General features: G+C 44.6%; 1 protein-coding gene across 1 annotated transcript; it reads right to left on the minus strand.

Annotated features, from left to right (window-relative positions):
• Positions 1 to 26: 26 nt before the first annotated feature.
• PLA1A (phospholipase A1 member A) lies at positions 27 to 16,881 on the minus strand. Its single transcript, XM_030954233.1, has 11 exons — positions 16,797 to 16,881; positions 14,986 to 15,187; positions 12,974 to 13,151; positions 11,468 to 11,576; positions 8,566 to 8,667; positions 7,666 to 7,755; positions 6,647 to 6,814; positions 5,500 to 5,589; positions 4,935 to 5,043; positions 1,438 to 1,602; positions 27 to 111 (listed from the first exon to the last, which is right to left on the minus strand). Exons 1-11 carry the CDS (start codon positions 16,879 to 16,881, stop codon positions 27 to 29), a joined length of 1,383 nt encoding a protein of 460 aa, XP_030810093.1.
• Positions 16,882 to 19,569: the final 2,688 nt, after the last annotated feature.

Below are 19,569 nucleotides of genomic sequence, written 5' to 3' on the forward strand. Positions count from 1 at the left end.
TGGTTCTGTGTGTCCTGAAGGCAGAGCTAGGCACAAGCAGCAGGCAGGTCATAGGAGATGTCTGTTTTGCTGGGGAGGGTGAGGCTCCAGGGCAGACATGACATTGTCCTGCTGTGGGAAGAGCACAGAGAGGTCAGGCTGGGCATTGGCAGGCACAGGTTCCTATCCTAACACAGAAGCAAGCAAAGTGCTGTACTCTGAACTGCTTTGCAAAGGATAGGGAATGGGATGCTATGCTCTGGCTGGGATGAACTGGCTGGAAGGATGTGCATGGGCTTGTGTCCTTCACCTTTCCCTTGACCTGAGCAGCACCACTGCTGCTCTGAATGCTCCCAGCATAGTGACAGGAGCACAGTTGTGAGCCTGTGCAACTCTACAGATTTCTATCTGTACCAAAGCCAAGTCCAGTGCTTCCAGGGATGCAGGTTAGCACCTCTTTCAGGCAACATCCCTTGCTGTCCCATTCATAAGTGATAGAAACACATCCATCCCAACTCTGGAGTGCAAAAGATGCTTGTAAGGAATAGTCCTTATACTCAAGGGAGTACCTGGTATTTATATAGGATTGCCTTTTTTCTTCCCCTGTCTGAGACTACTGGAGATTAGATAGATAGATAGATAGATACATACATACATACATACATACTAGAACTTCAGCGTCCTTACTGTCCATCAAAACAGAATTCAAACCTGCTTTGAAGTATCCACTAGCTTGCTTCAGCCTTGAGCTAGAATTTCAGAAATAATGTGGATGGACAATTGAATGTGTCAGTATAAACCCAGCTGTTTTGTCCTGCCTGCAAGAACTTTGGATCTGCAAAACTCCTGTCAAGAATGTTTTATTATGGAGAAGACAATTATCTCTCTCAAGATGAGAAGGACTTGGCTGCTTTTACTCTGGGAAAGGTAACTATGGCTGAAGGTATATTCTCTAACATGTCTGACCTAGAAAATGCCAAAATGGTTGTCTATAGCCTTAGAGCTTTATAAACCTTTCTGTATAAGACACAGAAATATATTATTGGTCTTCTGTTGTCTCATACTGAAAAATGTTTACCTGTCATGTTTCAGATGGGAGCCCCCTAGTTTAGACAGGGGAAGATGGAGAGGGCAAACAAGGACAAAAGAATAAATTCTAGTTAGTACAAACTTTTGCCATGGTTTGTGACTTAAGTATCTTCAAGGTGATGTGAGTTGCAGCCCTATTCCTTCCATGGCGCAACAATTTTATCCTGGGGGAAGAATTTTTAAAAACTCCTGGACAACTACCTTTGTAGCTTTTCTCTTTCACAAGTACGAAATGAGTTATATGGGGATACAGAGGTGATGGAAAAGACCTCTTTAAGTGTTTCCCTAAACAGGAAGAAAAATGCAAAACAAACCACAGGCTGTGTCCACAGGCTCAGTGCATCCCTGCACAACATTCCTGAGGCTTACCTGCTATTGAGAGGCAGTGGTGCTACACAGAACTTGCCAACAATGGATGGCTCATCCTTGCTCCAAAAATGATTCCTGGGGATATACTTCAGGGTCACAGTGTTTATCTGGCAGAGGGGAACTTGGTGGGCCAGCAGCCGTTTGCCTGTCTCCTGGTCCTTGGGTCTGCAAGGCAGGATGAGAGATGTGAGGGATGTGTTCAGCCAACCTGCAGATACAGTGCATATCCATGGAAACACTGGGGAAATCTGCAGTGTTGTTGTGAAGCCCTCACATAACAAAATGGAGTGAGAAGACTCGTCTGTCAAAACAAGGCATTGCATGAGTGTTTTACAGGCTGTCTCTCCATGTTTTATCTCAGGAATATTCAGGAATATTCCTGTATAAATAGCCTTCCTTCCATCACCAACTCTTCTTACTGTTGCATATTGATTGAAACACTGCTCAGCTTGCCACAGAGAGGTAAGTAGTAGATAAGTCAACGTCTATGAAATGATGAATGGCATGGATAGGGCTCAGTGGGGATCAGTACACAAACTGGGGTCCTCAAAGAAAGCTAAGAGGCGTCAGGCTCAAAAAGAATGCCCACTGCACAGAGTACCACTCCTTTCCAGCTGTTAAAATCCTTGCTTTGGGATGTTGTGAATGCCAGGAAGTTCATATGGCTGTACAAGTCAAGGGAGGGGGACTGGACAGGTTTATGGAATACAAAAGCTAGTAGGGATAATGATCTCATCTTTGGCTCTGAAAGTCCCTGAGATGTAACTAGACACAGGGAAACTCTTTGGAGAAGTATTGCTACATACTTGCAAAGAGATATTTTTTATACTCTTCTGTAGCTACTTGCTTTTGATCATGTTGAAGGTGGGATGCTTGGATAGAGGGACCTTTGTCCATCCCTATGCTCTTACCCAGGCAATGTGAACTGAGAAGTGACAGAGGTGTGGTAATGAGCCAGTGGCCAGAGCCCAGTGAGTTGTGTGCCACAGATCTGTGCTGCCCAGGTATTCTAAGTCCCTTCTATGGAGTCCATGCAGGGAGCCTTGCAGTTGATCTGTTTGGCACCTCCTGGAGCATGGAGATCATTGATTTCCTTGTGCTCATGAAGAATGACGTGTGCAGCTGGCTTGGCACAGTCCCAGAACCACCTGGGTGACTGTCTGATCAGAAACATGATGGCAGGGAAAGGGGAGAGGTGACAAAAGGGTCAGGAAGAGCCTACAATTCTGCTAACCAAAGTAACTCTCAGGCACGGGCTGACAGCAGCATTCACACCAGCACACCCAGTCCCTCCCTTAGACTGCAACAGTAGTTGCTGGCTTTTGTGCGTCTGTGTCTGGCTTGAAGCTGCTAAAAATAAGAAGCATGGCAAAATTGTGGTTATAAAAGTAAATAATGGATAGCAAATGGAGGCCATCTCTCTATGGCACGTTGTCCATGTCGGAGGAATGCAGTACAGTTAACCATGTTGGAAGAGCCACTTCTGGGACTGACACTTGGTCCAATCCTGCACAACGTTTGGATGGATTTATGAGACTTGGCTGGCTTCAGAGGTATGTTTTCTTGGATATGGGGGATGATGTCATGTGATGTGTAAGCACACAGCAGTGCAGCTGGGAAGTGTCGTGTGTAACAAACTCCTCACTCATCAGGCCCATCCCTGTCAGCTACTGAAGCTTGGGGACATGTCTCTTGGGGCATTCTGAGTAACATGTGGGGAGAAGTAAGATTGGAATGGGTATTTGGGAGAGGAGACGAGAAGGGCAGTTTGAGGCAAGACACAACCATGTGAGTCCTTTAGCTGAACACTCCCATGTAAGCCCCTCTGCACTTCTGGGAAACTGCAGCATGATATACATGACAGATCATCTGAGATAAGTCACTGATCGATCAGTGTCTCAACTGTGATGTGAGGATCTATGTTTAGATGCCCATTTGATACTCTGAGCTTGACTGCACTGGAAGGCTGAGCTTTGCCTACAGCAGGGAAATTTGCCCTTTGCTACTAGTGGGAAATAAAAAGGTTATCTTCAAATTTATACTCCCAAATCTGTAGGTTTATAGCTGTAAGCAAATTTTTCAGTTTAGCCTTGTGCTTCTAAGAAAGGCATTTAAGAGAAACACAGCTGCTGCTCCCCCCCGCAGGGCATCTCTGGCTCGGTTACCCTGCTCCAACTCCACTGTCTCATTAAACTGGAGGGTACAGCAAAGCCTCGGGATTGCCTGCCTGGCTCACTTCCTTTCCCTCCAGCGCTCACATGCCTCCTGCTGGACTCCCACCAAACCTAGTGTCCGACAGCTGCCAGTGGGAGCGCCGCACGGGTCCTGCTCTGACCTGGGCACTACTATTTCTTCCCTCCTGCATCTGTGGAAAAAGCAGATTTGGCTTCCAAACCAGGAGGAGTTGAACAGACTGAGCTCCACCAGGCTGGAGTACAAACCCAAATTCTGGTGCCTGGCTGGAAATCTGTGACCAAGCATCTGCGTCACTCTGGAAAGTACCCTGGAGTGTGGCTTCCCCTTCCCCATTTCTCCCCCTGCCTCCTGGTGCCCATGACTGAATCAGCAACACCGTTAGCTCCAGGTCACAATATTTTGGCTTAGCAGTAAGGACTGTGTGGGAGCCAGCACTGGAACCCCTATGATCCTGGGAGAGCTGGCTGGGACTCTTTATCAGGCTGCTGTCCTGCTTCCTGCGGCAGCCAGCAGCATGTGTTAGCTGCATTATGGTTCCCAGTCCAGAGCAATGGGCAAGGAGTAGGAAGAAGTGAGGAAGACTCTGGGGAACTTGTTGTGGTGGGAAGATCCCCTGGTGGCAAGAGCTGTGGAAGCTGTGGAGTCTGATCTTTTAATTCAGACACAGTCTGGTGGAGGGTGGTGCTTTCGAGAGGCATCTTTCTGTCTACACAGTGGATCTTGGTCCCCTGCCCCTTGCTTTTGCCTGCAATGGGAGTGAGAGCATTGCTCCCTTCCTGCAGAGGCAACAAGTCCTGACACATTTCTGACTATGCTGTGCACTTGTCTCCTCTTTGCAACTGCTGCCCTCTTGGGCATCAAGAGAAATGTCTAAGCCACCAAGTCCATCCCTCTGGAGCCTCTGGTGGGTTGGGGTCCTGCTGTAAGCCCCCCCTGTCTGCCAGGCAGGGCTAATAACTACCTGACAGTGACTGCAGTTTGGAGTGGAGCCAGGTCAGGGTATGGTGTGGAAAAGGAACCAGTGTAGCCACACAAAAGGATGCAAATCTGGGGCTCCCAAGCTGTTCCTACTGCTTTGTGCACTTGGGAAAGATACAGACCCAGTCAGGGTTACTGAGTAATGGTAGCACATGCCTGATTCTTCAAGGCATTAAAGGAAAATGGGGTGGGACTCAAGAAACAAGGTTGTGGTTCATCACTTAGGGAAATACACTGTTGTTGTGCTTTTCCTGGACTAGGATAAAACATCCTTACTCATGGAGCTGGGAAAAAACAGGCCAGAAGCAAGCACTGTCACTCACATGATGATCTTTGCTGTGTCCTTGGTGCTGTTGCTGCTGAAACCAATCTCAATGATGGTGACTCTGTTTCTTTTCTTCTGCAGCTGGAACTCAACCAGGCTGTGGTGGACTGAGCAAGAAGAAAAGAGTGTGGGTGTGAGGACGTGTACTATCTGTGGGACCTGCCCACGACAGAAGAGGGGCTCTAGCACTCATTCCCTGGCCCCACCAGCAGAAAAGATTGAACAGACATAAGAAAGAATCAAGTCTCTGTGCTGTGTGAGGCACAGAGGGCATGTCTGTATAGCCCAGTGTGAACAGACAGGCATTTTCAATGCCTTGTACTCCAGCCCTGAAACACACATGGCTGTGTTAGCTCAGGCCTGTGCCCACACTAACAAATCTGTTGGAAAGGGCTTTATGGAGAAGATGTGCAGGGTTATTGCTCTTCAGTGGTGTGTCTCAGACCCCATTGCCCACAGCAGCTGACTCTGATGGGGCAGTGTGCTGTAACTACCTGGGCTCCTCAGAGGATCTGCTTCATTGGCCAAAACGCTCTGGCTCCTTTTCCTCTCATGCCACTTACCACAGAATGGGGCTGAAGGACTGGTCATTAAAAAAACTTTCACTTCCTGGGGCAGCCTGCTCATGTTGACACCTGCCTGCTCCAGCAGGCCTGCAGGGGGAAATAAAGTCCGTGCAGGGAAAGCCATGAATGACAGAACAGAAATATAAGTAAGACATATAACAGAAATATAATATATATCAGTCACCTCCTTTTCACCGTGCCTGACTCCCCTGTCTTGGAGAACAGGTCCCTTTCTTAGACCAGTACAAATCAGAACAAGTACAAGTTTGTGGTGTCTGACCGGTTAACATTCCCTCAGAAAACCTCCTCTGGCTACCCCAGGTAATCATCCCCAGAGAACCTCTTGGTGGCTTTCTTGTCATTCCTCTGCCAACAAACTGTGCTGTCAGCTGCATCTGTGCAAAATGAGCAAGACTAAGGACTACCAAGTCGGGAAACCTGGTGCAGATGTAAATGACAGTGCAAACAAAAGGGAAATGGAATTCCTTGGTCAAATGAGGAAACCACCATAACTTGTGGCTTGCGTCATTGAATCGCTGGCAAAATGGTTTGGTGAGAGAACCATTTTGCTGATCTGAGAGAACCTATACCAAAAAAGGCCTCTCTTTATGTTCCTCTGGTACCACACTGCAAATAGCAGCAGAGAACACTTTCATGCCACAGCCCAGCTTCAGAAGCCTAAAAGAGGCGCCTACTACCTTCTTCCAGTCCAAAGAGTTCATCTTTGGGGTGACCGTGGCAGAAATTTATGAAAAGGAGGTGACTCAGCAACACTGAGTGGTGTAGAAGGCTGGAACTTCAGGCTTGAACTAAAATTTCCAGCTGCCTCGCTAAACAAGACATTTTTTTGAGCTGATTGCCTACTGATCCTGGATGGCAACTCTGGAAACTCTCTTTCAACATATATCTAGGAAAAGTTTAAAGATCAGAAATGTTCAAGATTTTGCTGTTCTACCCTGGTTAATATATGAGTTTTCACATTGTATCTACAGAAGCCTGAAAACGAAACAGCTTGTCACTCTTCCCAAACAGATCCAAAGCAAATCCTGCTCAGAGAAATCTGGACTACAGCCTGTGCTCTGCACTGACACCATCAGGAATGTATTGCCATCTGCTCCAGGCAGGTCTCATGCTGGTACTGTACCTATTCTGGGGCAGGAGGACAGGAAGGGTTTTGCACAGTCCAGGCAATGACCATTTAGAAAATCTTGATGACTTTCACAGGGGAAGCCCATGATGGGACAGGAGTGGCTCAGGGCACTGATGTAGAGATGCACAGCCCTCATGTGATCGCAGATCAGGAATTTATAGCCTGCAAGGAAAACATCAACCAGAGAAAAGCAGCCATGAGTCTTCCTGTCAGCTTCAGGCTTTTTGCTCATTCCCAAGGAGCTGGGAGTGAAGGAACACTGTTACTGCAGTGATGACCTTCCCATTAATAACATTTTGCAGGGCATTTCCGTGGCTGCAAGCCCAGATCCCACTGCAAGAAAAGTTCTGCAGGAAGTTAGAAGTGTTTTTGTCTCTAAGAGTGAGTCCTTTGGAAGAGAGGGACCACAGGGCTGTCATGTTTCTGTCAGTGTCCCATCAATCAGGCCATTAATAAGCTCTCTGTAAGGGGGTGCAGGAGCTTTGACTCCCACCTGCACGGAAACCCCAGCTATGGGAAATGAGGTACCATAGGTGTCTCAGGAAAGCCGACCCTCAATGCAGCTGACTCATACAGAACATATTTGAATGTTAATGAGTTCACACTGTTTACTGTGGAAAGTCCTCTTCTCTAGAAGAAAAGGACAGTAATTGTACAAACTGTCTCTCTAAGTAGACACAACTTCCAGCATGAAAACAAAAAGCAGCTTTTGCTAGTGCTACCTAAGAGCCTTTCTAGCAAAGTGTCATTTTTACTGAAGCTAGAGTTTTGTGTCACAGAGAAGCATCACCAAAATGACATCTCTTGACAGTGGTGCTGCCAAGACACTTGATCTGTATGTGATTTTAATGTCACTTGCTTCTTGTACTGCTGAGAAGAGATGTGGGCTGTGAATATGTTTGTCTCGCTCTGCTGACTGCCCTGGCTGTAGCAAGAGCTGCTTGCCAAACAGCATTTTCAGAGTCTGCTAAATGGCCATGAAAGCTCTCTGCTTGGCCAGAGAGTGTTCTTACCTGCAGAGATGAATCGGGGGCATCCTGGCTGATCTTTGCCTCCGTTGACAAAGTAATCGATGTGGCCTACAGGAATCCGGATCCCGAAATCTGAAAGGAGGGGAAATGCCACTTCATTCTCAGTCTTGGCTCTTCTGTAGGCTTTACCCTACATGTTGGTGACAGGTCCCAATAACTGCTTGAGCATTAGTAGTATTGGAGCCAGCCCTAACACTGGAGACATCAAGGCCAGATTTCCTGCTTCTACATGTGCAGGTTTGATGCATGGAGCAGAAAATGCTCCGGCCCTGCCATCAAAATGACTGGAAACCGTGTCTTAACCACCAGCTCAGCAACTCTAGTTCTTGATTCTATGTAAAGGAGAACTAAACTGACCCCAGCCTTAATGTGGGATTGTGAAGGATAATTGAGAGTTGTGTTGGTAGAGGTTTTCGTGGTCTCCAGGCAAAAGGTGTGACTCAAAGGCACCACGTTATTCTTTAGCACACGTTCTGCCTATGCAGATCCTCAGTGCTTTAGAGAAGTTACTCTGTTGTTGCACCAGCTTTTGGTTTGACTCTGTCACTTTCCAACAGCACCCTGGGTGGCACCTTTCTTGCATCAGCCAGGAAAAAACAAAGTGAGGCTAGACCTATAAATTCCCTTCAGGCAGTAAAAGTCATGCCGAGGTGGTTCTGCATAAACTCACTCTGCTGTAGCAAACTCTGCCTGTCTGTTGTTTGAAGTGCTCTGGGGTACGAATTCATCATCAAAACCTTTCTTAACAAGACTCTTCCTCAAGACTGAACTTGAACTCATAGCAGTTTGGCAAAAAGAGGGACAATGACCTACAGACGCCTTAGCAACAATGATGTCAGGAGGGACAGAAGGGCAGGCTGAGGAGGAGGGAAGCGAGCTTACTGTCAGCATCAGTGTGAATGGCTTCCACGAAGAGGGCATCCCCAGGATCCAGGCGTTCTTCGGGGCTGGCGCTGGTGTACTTAGGGCCTGCAGGATCCAGGGCTGTAACAAAATGAAACACCTCAACAAGTACTCTTCAGCCCTTCTCTTTCTGGACCAGTTATTTTATCTAAAACTTTAAAAATAGTGCTAGGCAGATATAATAAATTATTCCCAGGTCTCAGCAATTAAGCTCCAGAATAGTTTCTGCTAGAAGCAACCTCCACTACAGCTTCCTTGCATTGTTCCCACTGTTCCACACCCTTTGGCAGTGTTTTAACTAAAGGTTTTATGCTGTAAAGCCATGACTGAGCCTTAAATAGCTCTAACAGAGTGGGTGCATAGTGCTTCTTGGAGTTTTGGTGAAAAAGAATCAAACTTTTTAATGCCTTCCCAAATTGTGCTGTCGTGCGTATTAGCACTACAGTCTGAGAAATGTCACTGCAGATCAGCAGTGAATTCAGCACCCCAGGCATTAGCCAACTCAGGAATTAGAGAAATTTCATACTACCTAACAATTTTAAACCAAAGAGGCTTCTGAGTTCTTTCCCCACAAATAAAACTGAGTCTTTAGCAATCATCTACATTTTTGCCTAAAACTTGCTCCTAGAGCAACTTCTGTGGACTCAAAGGAACACAGAAAAGTATCCTTGGCAATACCAAGAAGCAGATTTTGGGGTTTTTTCCTGAGGTTTATCCTGTTCTCATTTTATAGAAAAGTAACCTCACAAGACTTTTTTTCACTCCCCAGGCAACAGTAGTTTAGGAAGCAGGTCTGCTCCTTGTGCCATTAACCTTGGAGCTGGCTGGTTTCACAGCTGTGGACTCACTCTCATTAATTCTCCATGGAGAAGGCAGTATCAACAATATACAAATGGGCATGTCTGCATTTGTGAGGGGAAAAGAGGGAAGGAGAAAAAGAAGGAAAAAACCCTTCTTTTCTGTTCTTTCTGTAAATAAAAGCTAAAAATAAGACTTTAATGTTCTTTACCCTTGATATGCACAAAAAGCTGAGAGGTTCCCCACCCACTTCCACAGACCAAGTTGTAGTTAAAAGCTTTAAAAGATACTGAAAATTGTTATTTAGTATGGCATAAAATTCTTAGTGAGGAGACAGAAACCTAATACGAACATACACTCCAGCAAATTGTGGCTCTGGGGTCAAATTCCTGTGTGAGGAATTTGTGAGGAGGCAGGAGATGAGATCAGGCATATCTTGGGTCTAAGCCAACCTGTCTTCAGGATCCTAAATCTGAACTGGAATCTGCAATGCCCAGTGTGCCTATGAAATCACAGGATAAACAGGAATGTGGAAAAGGGATCGTATTCGAGCAGAGTTAAAAATGGAATAAATAAATCTACAAAGCTTCTATTACATGTGGACAACATATAGAGGAAGAGTGCTTGACTATGAAGTTTATTACTGTGGTTTCATGGAAATGTGTCTGCTTCTGCTCATCTGAAGACACCACTGATCATAAAATTCTAGTGCAGAACAGAGGCTGCTCTAAATTTCTCCTAATGTAAAGTTTGATCCACAGCTTTAACAAGGGCTCAACATGAAATTTACTTCCTGTTAAGAAAAGCCCATATTTCATGCAGCATGGGTAGCTGTGAAAACTGAACCAACATTTCTCTGGACTGCCCAGCCAAGAGTGGAGTGAGACCCTTCGTGAGGATACCTCTGTGAGACAGACCAGCATGGGCTGAGGCAGCAGGAATTTAGGCCACACTGCTGGAGACTTTGTCTGTTCCTTCATAGTGGCATTCCCCTCCTATCAAAATGAACCTCTGTTGGTCATTCCCAGAATTTAGTAAAACCCTTGACAGTCTGATATGACATACAATGCAACCCCACTTTGAGGAGGGGGGTGGTGGTGGTGGTGGTGTGTGGACTAGAGAGACCTTCCAAAGTTTCTTCTTACCTAAATGATTCTGTGACTTTATTCATGATTCACACCTAAAGGCTGAACAGGTCCTGAGTACACCAAAACCTCTAAGTGACAGGATCAGCCTATAACCATTTTGCTCTGCAATTCCCCCAGTGGAGTCTCTTCCTCATACCTCTGGCTGTGTTTAAGGTCAGCTCTGTTTGGTACACACTCTGTTTGGGTGGCATTAGACCAGCCTACTGTGAAAACAGCCAGCTCGTGGGGGAGAACAGCAAGGAGCCTCATCTGGGTCCTCCCAATGTTGGCTCAGGCTCTTCTTGCATTTGTTCCTTGCCTGAGCCGTGTGGTAGGGATGCCATGTCCTGGCCTTTGCCTTGTTGGTCAGCCTTGGTCCTGACTTGACTTCCCAGCTTGGTCTTGGGCTTGCCTTATCACTACAAACTAGACTGTGCATGACCCTGGTTCCTGTCACTGCACCTGCTCTGCTCTCCTGCCCAGACACAGTAGGACTCATCCATCCCTTGTCTGTGAGGCCACTGCCCACCTTACTGTCCCCTTGGCTCTCAGCTCACGTTTTCTTGCAGACCGGCTCACTCCTGCTGCTCCCCCCACAACTGCATTGTAGGCTTTAATTCTAAGAACCACATGTGCGTGCTATAATTCGGAAGCAAGGCTTCTGGGTGTTGTGGGTTTTCACTAGTAATGAGGGCTTGTACCAATGCTAAGCTGGCACCAATTTGAGGAGTGTAGCAGAGGTGGAAGCACCTTTTTGCAAATACTTGTGTTCTTTTGGCAGCATGGATGGGACTGATGTTGGAAAGGCGCTGTCAGAACCTAGGGAGAAGCCCATAAGCTTGGATCTAGTGAGCCCTTATGAAATGAAAAGACCACTCTGAATGACTCCCCTTTCTTGCTCTTGCATTCTCTCTCCTGAAGGACAGGTGAGGGCCCCAGACTCAGAGTGGGGATACCTGTTATCCGTCCCAGGCGGCCGCCGTGGAAGTGCCCCACCAGGCCCCCGACATGTGCTCCCAGGCTCACCCCAATTATGTGGATAGATGTCCCTGAGACTCCCAGGGCCTGCAGGGTGACAATAACACAAATTACTCTTTCTGTAGCAGAAAGGTGAAATACCCTGTCCCAGCCCACACAGCAGCTCTGTAACTCTCCTAATGTAGGATTGCTTTTGAGGTGTACAGTGGGAAACTAAATACTTGAGGAAATGATGGATTGCACTTCCTGTTTTTCAGGGCCTTTCTTCAGGTCCACAGATGCAAACCCAGCCCAAAACAGGTTGGTCAGCACCGCAAACATTTCATGGAGGGTTTACATGTAGCTGGTTAACACAAGGCTTCATCCCCCTGATTGCAGAAGTCTTGTTCAGCTGTGCTTGGCATGAACAGAATGGGACACATCTGGGTATTTCCACATACTGGGAAGTCTATCTGAAGCCCAGAGCAAATATAATATAGCCTCAAATCTCACTCCCTCTAGCTTCCTGGACAACATTTCTCAGCAGCAGAAGAAGACTATCCGGTGAATATGGATCTGAGAAGACACAAGGCAGACTTTAGGTTTGTTCTGAACTGAAGAGGCAGCTGACAACTGGGATTTTTTCCAGAAAATGTCAAAACTCCAAGGGAAGAAGAAAAATGGTGGCATGGTGTTCCAGATTGCAATGCAAGATGTTTTCTATTACCATCTGTATGGCAGATTATCTTTTGTCAAGTGGGCAGTTTGCCTTATCTCTCTCTTTGAGTGACCACATTCACACCTCCCTCGGGAGGGGACCTCTGCTGATAACAGACTGTTGAACATCAGTGCATGACTGATAAGAACTGTAACATCCCATTGTGAGATGCTCTGCCCAGAGGGAGGAGCCAAGCATTGCTACCCAGATATAGTTCTGAGATTCTGGAACACCAGCAGGGCTTTTCTCCATGGGATTCCCCAGAGGAAAAGCAGCTGCCTCTTCTTCCACTGGATCTTCGAAGGAAGAATACATCCTTCTCTACAGATTCCCCTTGCTCCAACAGAACCACACCTGATACTTCAGGAGGACTGCAGCCACATTTCCAATTGGACTGCCACCAACACCCTGACCAACAGGGTGTCAGGTTGGGTTCTGACTCTGTCAGTGTTGTTCCAGTGGACTGTATTGTTTATGGTTTTTTTTCTCTCCCTATTAAAGGACTGTTATTTCCTGCTCGCATATCTCTGCCTGAGAGCCCCTTAATTTAAAATTATAGCAATTCGGAGGGGTGGGGAGGGTTTACATTCTCCATTTCAGGGGAGGCTCCTGCCTTCCTTAGCAGACTCCTGTCTTTCCAAACCAAGACACATGGTCAAGCCTGGATTGAAAGAGGGAAAAAGGAAAAATCTGGAATAAAAAATCCACTTGTCCACCTCCTGGATACAGCAGGTTGGGAGCAGCTCCCTGGCCATTTTCCCTGCACTGGAAATGCACAGTGGCTTACCAGGAGCTTGCTGATGAACTGTGAGATGGCGAGGGCCAGCTGTGTGACATTCTCCACTGCAGAGGGATAGGCTCCTGTAGACCCATAAACCCAGTCCACTGCGATCACATTCACCTGGCTGGTGTGCAGTATGGCTTGGACAAGCCCTTCAATCCAGGAAGGTTTGGTACCCAAAGCCCTGAGGAGCCACCAGAGACAAGGGTGTTAGCTGTTCCCCAAAAAGGGTATGTGCCACTGTGTTGTTCTCTGGTGCTGGAGCTTCACATGTCTCAGAGGAGGCTGCCAGACAGTGGCTGGAATTTATTTTTGGTGCCAGACTCCCACATCTGGATTTTTTTTTGAGGTGTAATAATACTTTCCAGAATGCTCTGAATTGGGGGGGGGAACCAGATGTTTTAATGAATGAGATAATATTTGCAGGGCTCAGGCTGAGGTCTCACCGTCTCTGTGTTTCATTTAGCCACCAGAGAGGCCACCTGGAGTAAGTGAGGTGACTGGGAACACCTGGATCCTTCTCTGCTGCTACTGGCAGGAAGTCCTTGCCCAGATCACCTGGTTTTCATTGCTACATTTTCTCATCTCTAGACAATCAAAAATAAGAATCTATACCAAAGAATTCCAGGAAAACCAAGGAGGCTCTGTTCTGCCCAATTTCCCTAATACCATCTGGTGAAGAATGTGCTGTCTCTCTTGAAGGCAACAGCTGGTTTTCTGGGAGGACCCTGCAGCATCTGCTGTGCTTTCATCCTGGTTTTCTATGCACCTTCTATTCAGGGTTCTGCACTTCAAAACAAATAATATTATATGGTCACACCTGACTGAAAAATGGCACAGAAGCTTGCAGACTGATGGCAGTTAAAAAGGAACACCTGGCTCCAGTCCCAACACTTTCAAGAACAGAAGGATAATCTGTCTGCTTGGGGTTCTAAATGGCTCATTAATCCATGATGTGGGAAGAGAGAGAAAGGGAGAAAGGGAGAAAGAAAGAAAGGAAAGAAAGAAAGGGAGAAAGAAAGAAAGAAAGGGAAAGAAAGAAAGAAAGAAAGAAAGAAAGAAAGAAAGAAAAGAAAGAAAGAAAGAGAAAGAAAGAAAGAGAAAAGAAGAAAGAGAGAAAGAAAGAAAGAGAGAAAAAAAGAAAGAGAGAAAGAAAGAAAGAGAAAAGAAAAAAAAAAAGAAAGAAGAAAGAAAGAGAAAAGAAAGAAAGAGAGAAAGAAAAAAAGAAAGAAAGAAAAAGAAAGAGAAAGAAAGGAAAAAAAGAAAGGAGAAAAAAAAAAGAAAGAAAAAAAAGAAAGAAAGAAAAGAAAAAAAGAAAGAAAGAGAGAAAGAAAGAAGAAAGAGAGAAAGAAAGAAAAAGAAAAGAAAAAAAAAAGAAAGGAGAAAGAAAGAAAAAAAAGAAAGAAAGAAAGAAAAGAAAGAAAGGAAGAAAGAAAAGAAGAAAGAGAAAAGAAAGAAAGAGAAAAGAAGAAAGAAAGGAAGAAAGAAAGAAAGAAAGAAAGAAAGGAGAAAGAAAGAGAGAAAGAAAGAAAGAAAGAGAGAAAGAAAGAAAGAAAGAAAAGAAAGAAAGAAAGAAAGAGAAAAGAAAGAAAAAGAAAGAAAGAGAGAAAGAAAGAAAGAAAGAAAGAGAGAAAGAAAGAAAGAAAGAAAGAAAGAGAAAGAAAAGAAAGAAAGAAATTTATACTAATTTCTAAATTTTTTAGGCTTCTAAGGGTGTGAAGCATGCACAAGAAAAGGCAACTGGTCACAAACTAAAGGACTTCAAATTGTGCTGTAATGTGAGGTATCAGCAGCATTTTCCACCAACAGCCTCCTACAAAATTCCTGGGTCCAGTTTGGGGGTGAGAATCCCAGTCTCTGCTCTTAAGAGTTGTTTTTCATGCAGCCACTCTGCTGGGGAGACAAGAAGGTCACACAAGCAGGACAGTTGCATGCCAGCCCACCCAGTGCTTGGGAATGCTCGGGCAGTGTTTAATTTACCAGTGAAAATCTATTCACAGTGCTCTTCTTTCTCTCACCTGAAGCCATGGATGATGATTTTGGTGTCCAGGCTGCTGTTGAAGCTGCAGTTCTTGATGCCATCATCAGCTGAAATCAGTTCTCCACAGCTGGGGCTCGAGGAAGTGAACAGCAGAAACTGGACTTTGAGTTTGCTGCCCCGTAGGAGGTTGGCTCTCTGGAAGTCCACACATTGATGCTCTGAGAGCCTGTCTGTATTCCCTGCACAGGAGGGAGGGAGTGGCACATTTAGTCTGGGTCTGTGCAATGGGAAAAAACCACCCCTCATTCTAATTCATCAGGAAAATGAAGGTAGCAATTTCACTTCTATTGATAAAGATTAAAAGTATCTAGCAGAAATTAAAATGAGATAAATCTGGAAACTTTACCCAACTGATAAAGTTGTTTCTGTCCTTTGATGGAATTCCAGCTCTGTCTGGGAAAATAACCATGGATATCATACCAGCTTTGACTTCTGAGAGTTGTCTTACTATGAAGTGAGTGGTATTTTGCTGGGTTTTTTTTAAGAAAATTGGCCACCTACGCCAGCTACTAAGTACATTTATGAGGTGGCTGTTCGATCTTTTTAAAAAATGGTTGCTGACAGGTAGTCACCGCTGAATGGGGATATTTCTATTCAAATTCTGGTAGGCTTAGTAGAAGGTACAAGTCTAACTGACAATTGCATCAAAAATCCAGAAATAAGTATGAGAATGCTGATGATAAAACATGAGAATGCTGATGAAAAACTATGTCACTGATAATTTCACAATTGATTCATTTACTTGATGAAAATGCTTTATGAGAAGGAAAAGGTTGCTGCTGGAAGGCACTTTGACCTAGGCAGAAAAAATTAAACATCTGATCTGCAGCTATGAGCTACACCTGAGCAAATTTAGAAAGCACAAAAGTTCAGCAGTGTGTGTCACCAGCAGTGCTACTTTAAGAGCTGGTGTAGTGGCATCCTGCTGCAATGACAATATTACATGCACCTTCCCTTTCTGGACTGGAGGAGGTGAAGCAGCCTTGAATCTGACATACGATAAAATAATTATTCATTTATGTATTTTTAAATCAAACAACCAACTTTCCAATTTCCCTCAGAAGATACTTTACACCAGCTAGACAAAAAAAAAAAAAAGCCTACAGGTCAGCACAAAGGGGTGAGATTCAATACTCAGATTCCCCTAGAAGGATGTGACTGTCCCTCACTGTTTGTTTCCATCTTCCTGAGCACTGACAAGGAAGAAGGAGATATTTTTAGAGATCAGCTTGGAAAAAATGTAGGTCATGAGCCAGTCTAAGTAGCAAAAGTGGGTCCAGTGCCAGCACAGTGAGTGTCAGAAATGGCATAAGATGAAGGGGATCATCAGTAAAGGTAAGGGAGGAGGTGCACTGCAGTGAAGCTGCAGGTGATGTGGGACTGTAGATGTGACCACTAAGGCAGTCTCATTGACACCACAATTAAAGAAAGAAATGGAATTGTGGCATTTGTTTATTTTTCTCTCAGCTACTGCAGATCACGCTTGCTGACCTTTTGAAGCAATGTGGCAAAGATGCCATTGCCAGAGGCCAAGTAGTCCCTTTTCCTTACACTTCAGGGCAAATCTGGATCATTCTTGTAAATCAGGTTAATGGAATTAAATCACTGAGAGTGATTGAATCAAAGCATAAGAGAAGAAAGGACCATTCTTGCACTACTTTTTCTCCCCAGAACCTAACAAGGTAATTGCCAGGACCTCTTGACATACAGCTTGTTTAGGGAGAATTGAATTCAGATCCTTCTCTGTAAAACCTTCAATCCCTTGCCAGGCACTCATGTTTTTCTTACCTGTTTGTGCTGAGCTGGGCAGCAAGAGGAGAGCAAGAACCATGAGCAGCTTTCTCTTCAGATCTTCAACCATCTTCCTGTTCATCCAATACAAGTATAAGGATTGTACAGGGGAAAACCAGCTGTGGTTAATGATCAGCTTGACTCTGTAATGATCAATCAGCCTGTGCACTTTTGGGAAAATGACCTAATTTGGATTTTGAGAAATTACCTCTGCTCTTATTTAACCATTAGTCAAAATTTGAAGCAGAGGCTTCACTGATTTTTGGTTAAAGGAGATGTTGACCTTCCTTTCCTCCCTACCTCCCTTTCCTCAAGGGAAACTTCTCACTTCAGAAATCAGCCAGTGAAACCAGTCCCAGCAAGCGATAGAGTTACAGTGCTTTATCCTTGCTACTTAGACCTTTCTGCCAAATTCTGACTAGGGATGCTGGTTTATCACAAGGCTTCACAGTGAGTCCATGCCAGGACTTCATATCAGCCTTGCATTGTATTTTCCTACTGCACTGCTGTCTTTCCTGTATTTCTGCTTTTGGTCAGATACCTGTAACAGTCTAAATAAGGCAAAACAGTGGATTACACCTGAAAAGTGAGGGAAAGGCAGGCTAAAATGTAACTGCTGGTCGTATCACCATAACAAGCCCAGACTACATTTTTTAGGGTGGGGGCACCCTTCAGTAATGCACCGGCATCATAAGCATGCAAATACTTCAAAAAGACCTTTGAATAAAAAACTTTTCCACTTTGATGTATACAGATGGAGAAGCATAAGTGCACACCCAGATGTGTAACATGGCATTGATGATGTGGAGGTACCATATCCCTGGCTGAGATGGACTTTCAGGTAAGGACACACGTGTATCCTCTGTGTTGGTCTGTCATGCTGCACAAGGCAGCTTTGCCCCTGGCTGTGCTAAATGGCAGGAAGGGGAATGAGCAAAGTAAAGTTCCCTGACCAGGTACTAATCTACAGTGGCTTAGTTGAACAACCTAATTAAGAAATTTCTTCAGTCTGATCAGGAAGATGACCAAAAACATTTCAAAAAGCATCAGACACTACTTTTCTTTAGAGCTACTGGTGATAGCAATGATTTCCTTACCCCAGTTTGTTCCAGCTGAAGGCTTTGGGGCTCTTTTAGGCAGAAGTTCATTTTATTTTCAAATCTTCTGAGACAAATTTCTCCAGTTTTCACTGAAAGTTAGGCAGCCTCAGCTGCCTGGCCTGGAGGACTATTGAATCCCACCCCAACTGCATCCTCCCAGAGATACATACAGAGATACCTTCTGACCCTGAAGTACTTGCCTCCAGGATCAAGCTGGCTTATTATTGTCAGAGAAGCAGGTCCTCAGTGCCTCACAAATATGTGCCTGAGTTTGTGAACCCAATCAATTTTCCAACATTGAAAACTGCAATGCCAATAGCCATCTCCTGGCTTCCAGCCCATACTTCACCTTTCCATCCCCAGCATCGGATTAATCTTATTTTATCTTACAATTCTCAGATTGTAAGATAAAGCCTGTGCATTCCAATGGGCCCATTCCTTCTTTGTCAAGTCCTATGGAAATTTTGAAATTCCATGTAATATAAAGCAGGCACCAGTATTACAGCCTTAGAGTTAAACATAACTTTGGCCAAGATTTGCAGATCTGGTTTTATTTTGTGTATTTGCAAAGCTGTTAAACAACATCCTGGTGCTTAACAATTCTGCAAATGCACAAAACTGGTATTTTTTAAAAAAGAAATATCTTAATGAAATAAAAAATTCTGTTTCCTGAGCAGTATTTTTTTCTGAATTCTCAGATTTAGTAATTCCTGGATTTTTTTTTTATTATAGCAGCACACCGTGGCAATTTCATACGTAAACAGCAAAAGCCACTCAAATTACTCTGTGCTTAAAATGCTCTTACTAGTAAAGCTATTTTAGTATAAATGGCTTTCTGTTTATTGCTTGTGAACTTAATTACAGAGTAATTGCAGTTATATTAATTCAGAAACTTAATGCCACTTATTTTGCTTCCCAATGGGAGTGATTAGAATGGCAATGGGAGCACTATTGCAAAGATTTTCAAACCATTTTATATTTCTTTTAACAGTCCCTTACAGCACACAGTCATGAAGCACAGTGTGATTTGCTTGAGAATGTCAGGGATAGTGAAAGCAAACAAACTTGATTTTATGCACAAATTCTTTTCATTAAAAAGAAAATTTTAAAAATGTGCTGTCTGCATATTCAAAATGCTGAAAGTGCCCAACTCAGCTGAAAGTTTGAATCCCCACCCACAAAGCAACAGCTGGCAGAGGCATATAAGCATTGCCAATACCCAATGGTCAAATGGAAATCTGATCACAGGAAAATTCACTCAGCCTGGAAAACTAATTTTTGATACTGAAACAATGCAGTTGGGGAGCAGCACCAGACCTTGGGGGAAGCCAAATGTGAGCTGAGCAAATGATGACTATTTAAAGCCTCTCCCTGTGGCCTTTGCATTCAAAGAAGGGCATGAAATACATCCAGAGCTTAGGTCAGTGCTCAGTAAGTTCTGGATCCCCCCTACTGCTGGAATACTTGGTCTCAGAGCTCCTGTATTTTCCGTCATTTGTCTGTGAAGTGGAAACCATGGCTCTGTGTTAAGCAGGCAGACTCCTGTGTATTGTCCCCAGGACTGACAGAGGAACCAGGATTAGTTCTCATCTCAAAGCAAGTTGAGCTCCCTGCTTTCAGAAGTGTGTCCCAGCAATGACAGAGCAGGAAGTAAATATCAAAGATGTTTT

The sequence above is a fragment of the Camarhynchus parvulus genome, chromosome 1, assembly GCF_901933205.1.
Source record: "Camarhynchus parvulus chromosome 1, STF_HiC, whole genome shotgun sequence".
Taxonomy (NCBI): domain Eukaryota; kingdom Metazoa; phylum Chordata; class Aves; order Passeriformes; family Thraupidae; genus Camarhynchus; species Camarhynchus parvulus.

Excerpts from the sequence above, each read along its gene's own strand:
- PLA1A (XM_030954233.1), bottom strand. The coding sequence starts at position 16,881 with ATGAACAGGAAGATGGTTGAAGATCTGAAGAGAAAGCTGCTCATGGTT. Across the intron at positions 7,756-8,565 it reads CATTCACACTGATGCTGACA|ATTTCGGGATCCGGATTCCT; the intron begins GTAAGCTCGCTT and ends CCCTCCTTTCAG. Across the intron at positions 5,044-5,499 it reads TCCTTCAGCCCCATTCTGTG|TCCACCACAGCCTGGTTGAG; the intron begins GTAAGTGGCATG and ends CTTCTTGCTCAG.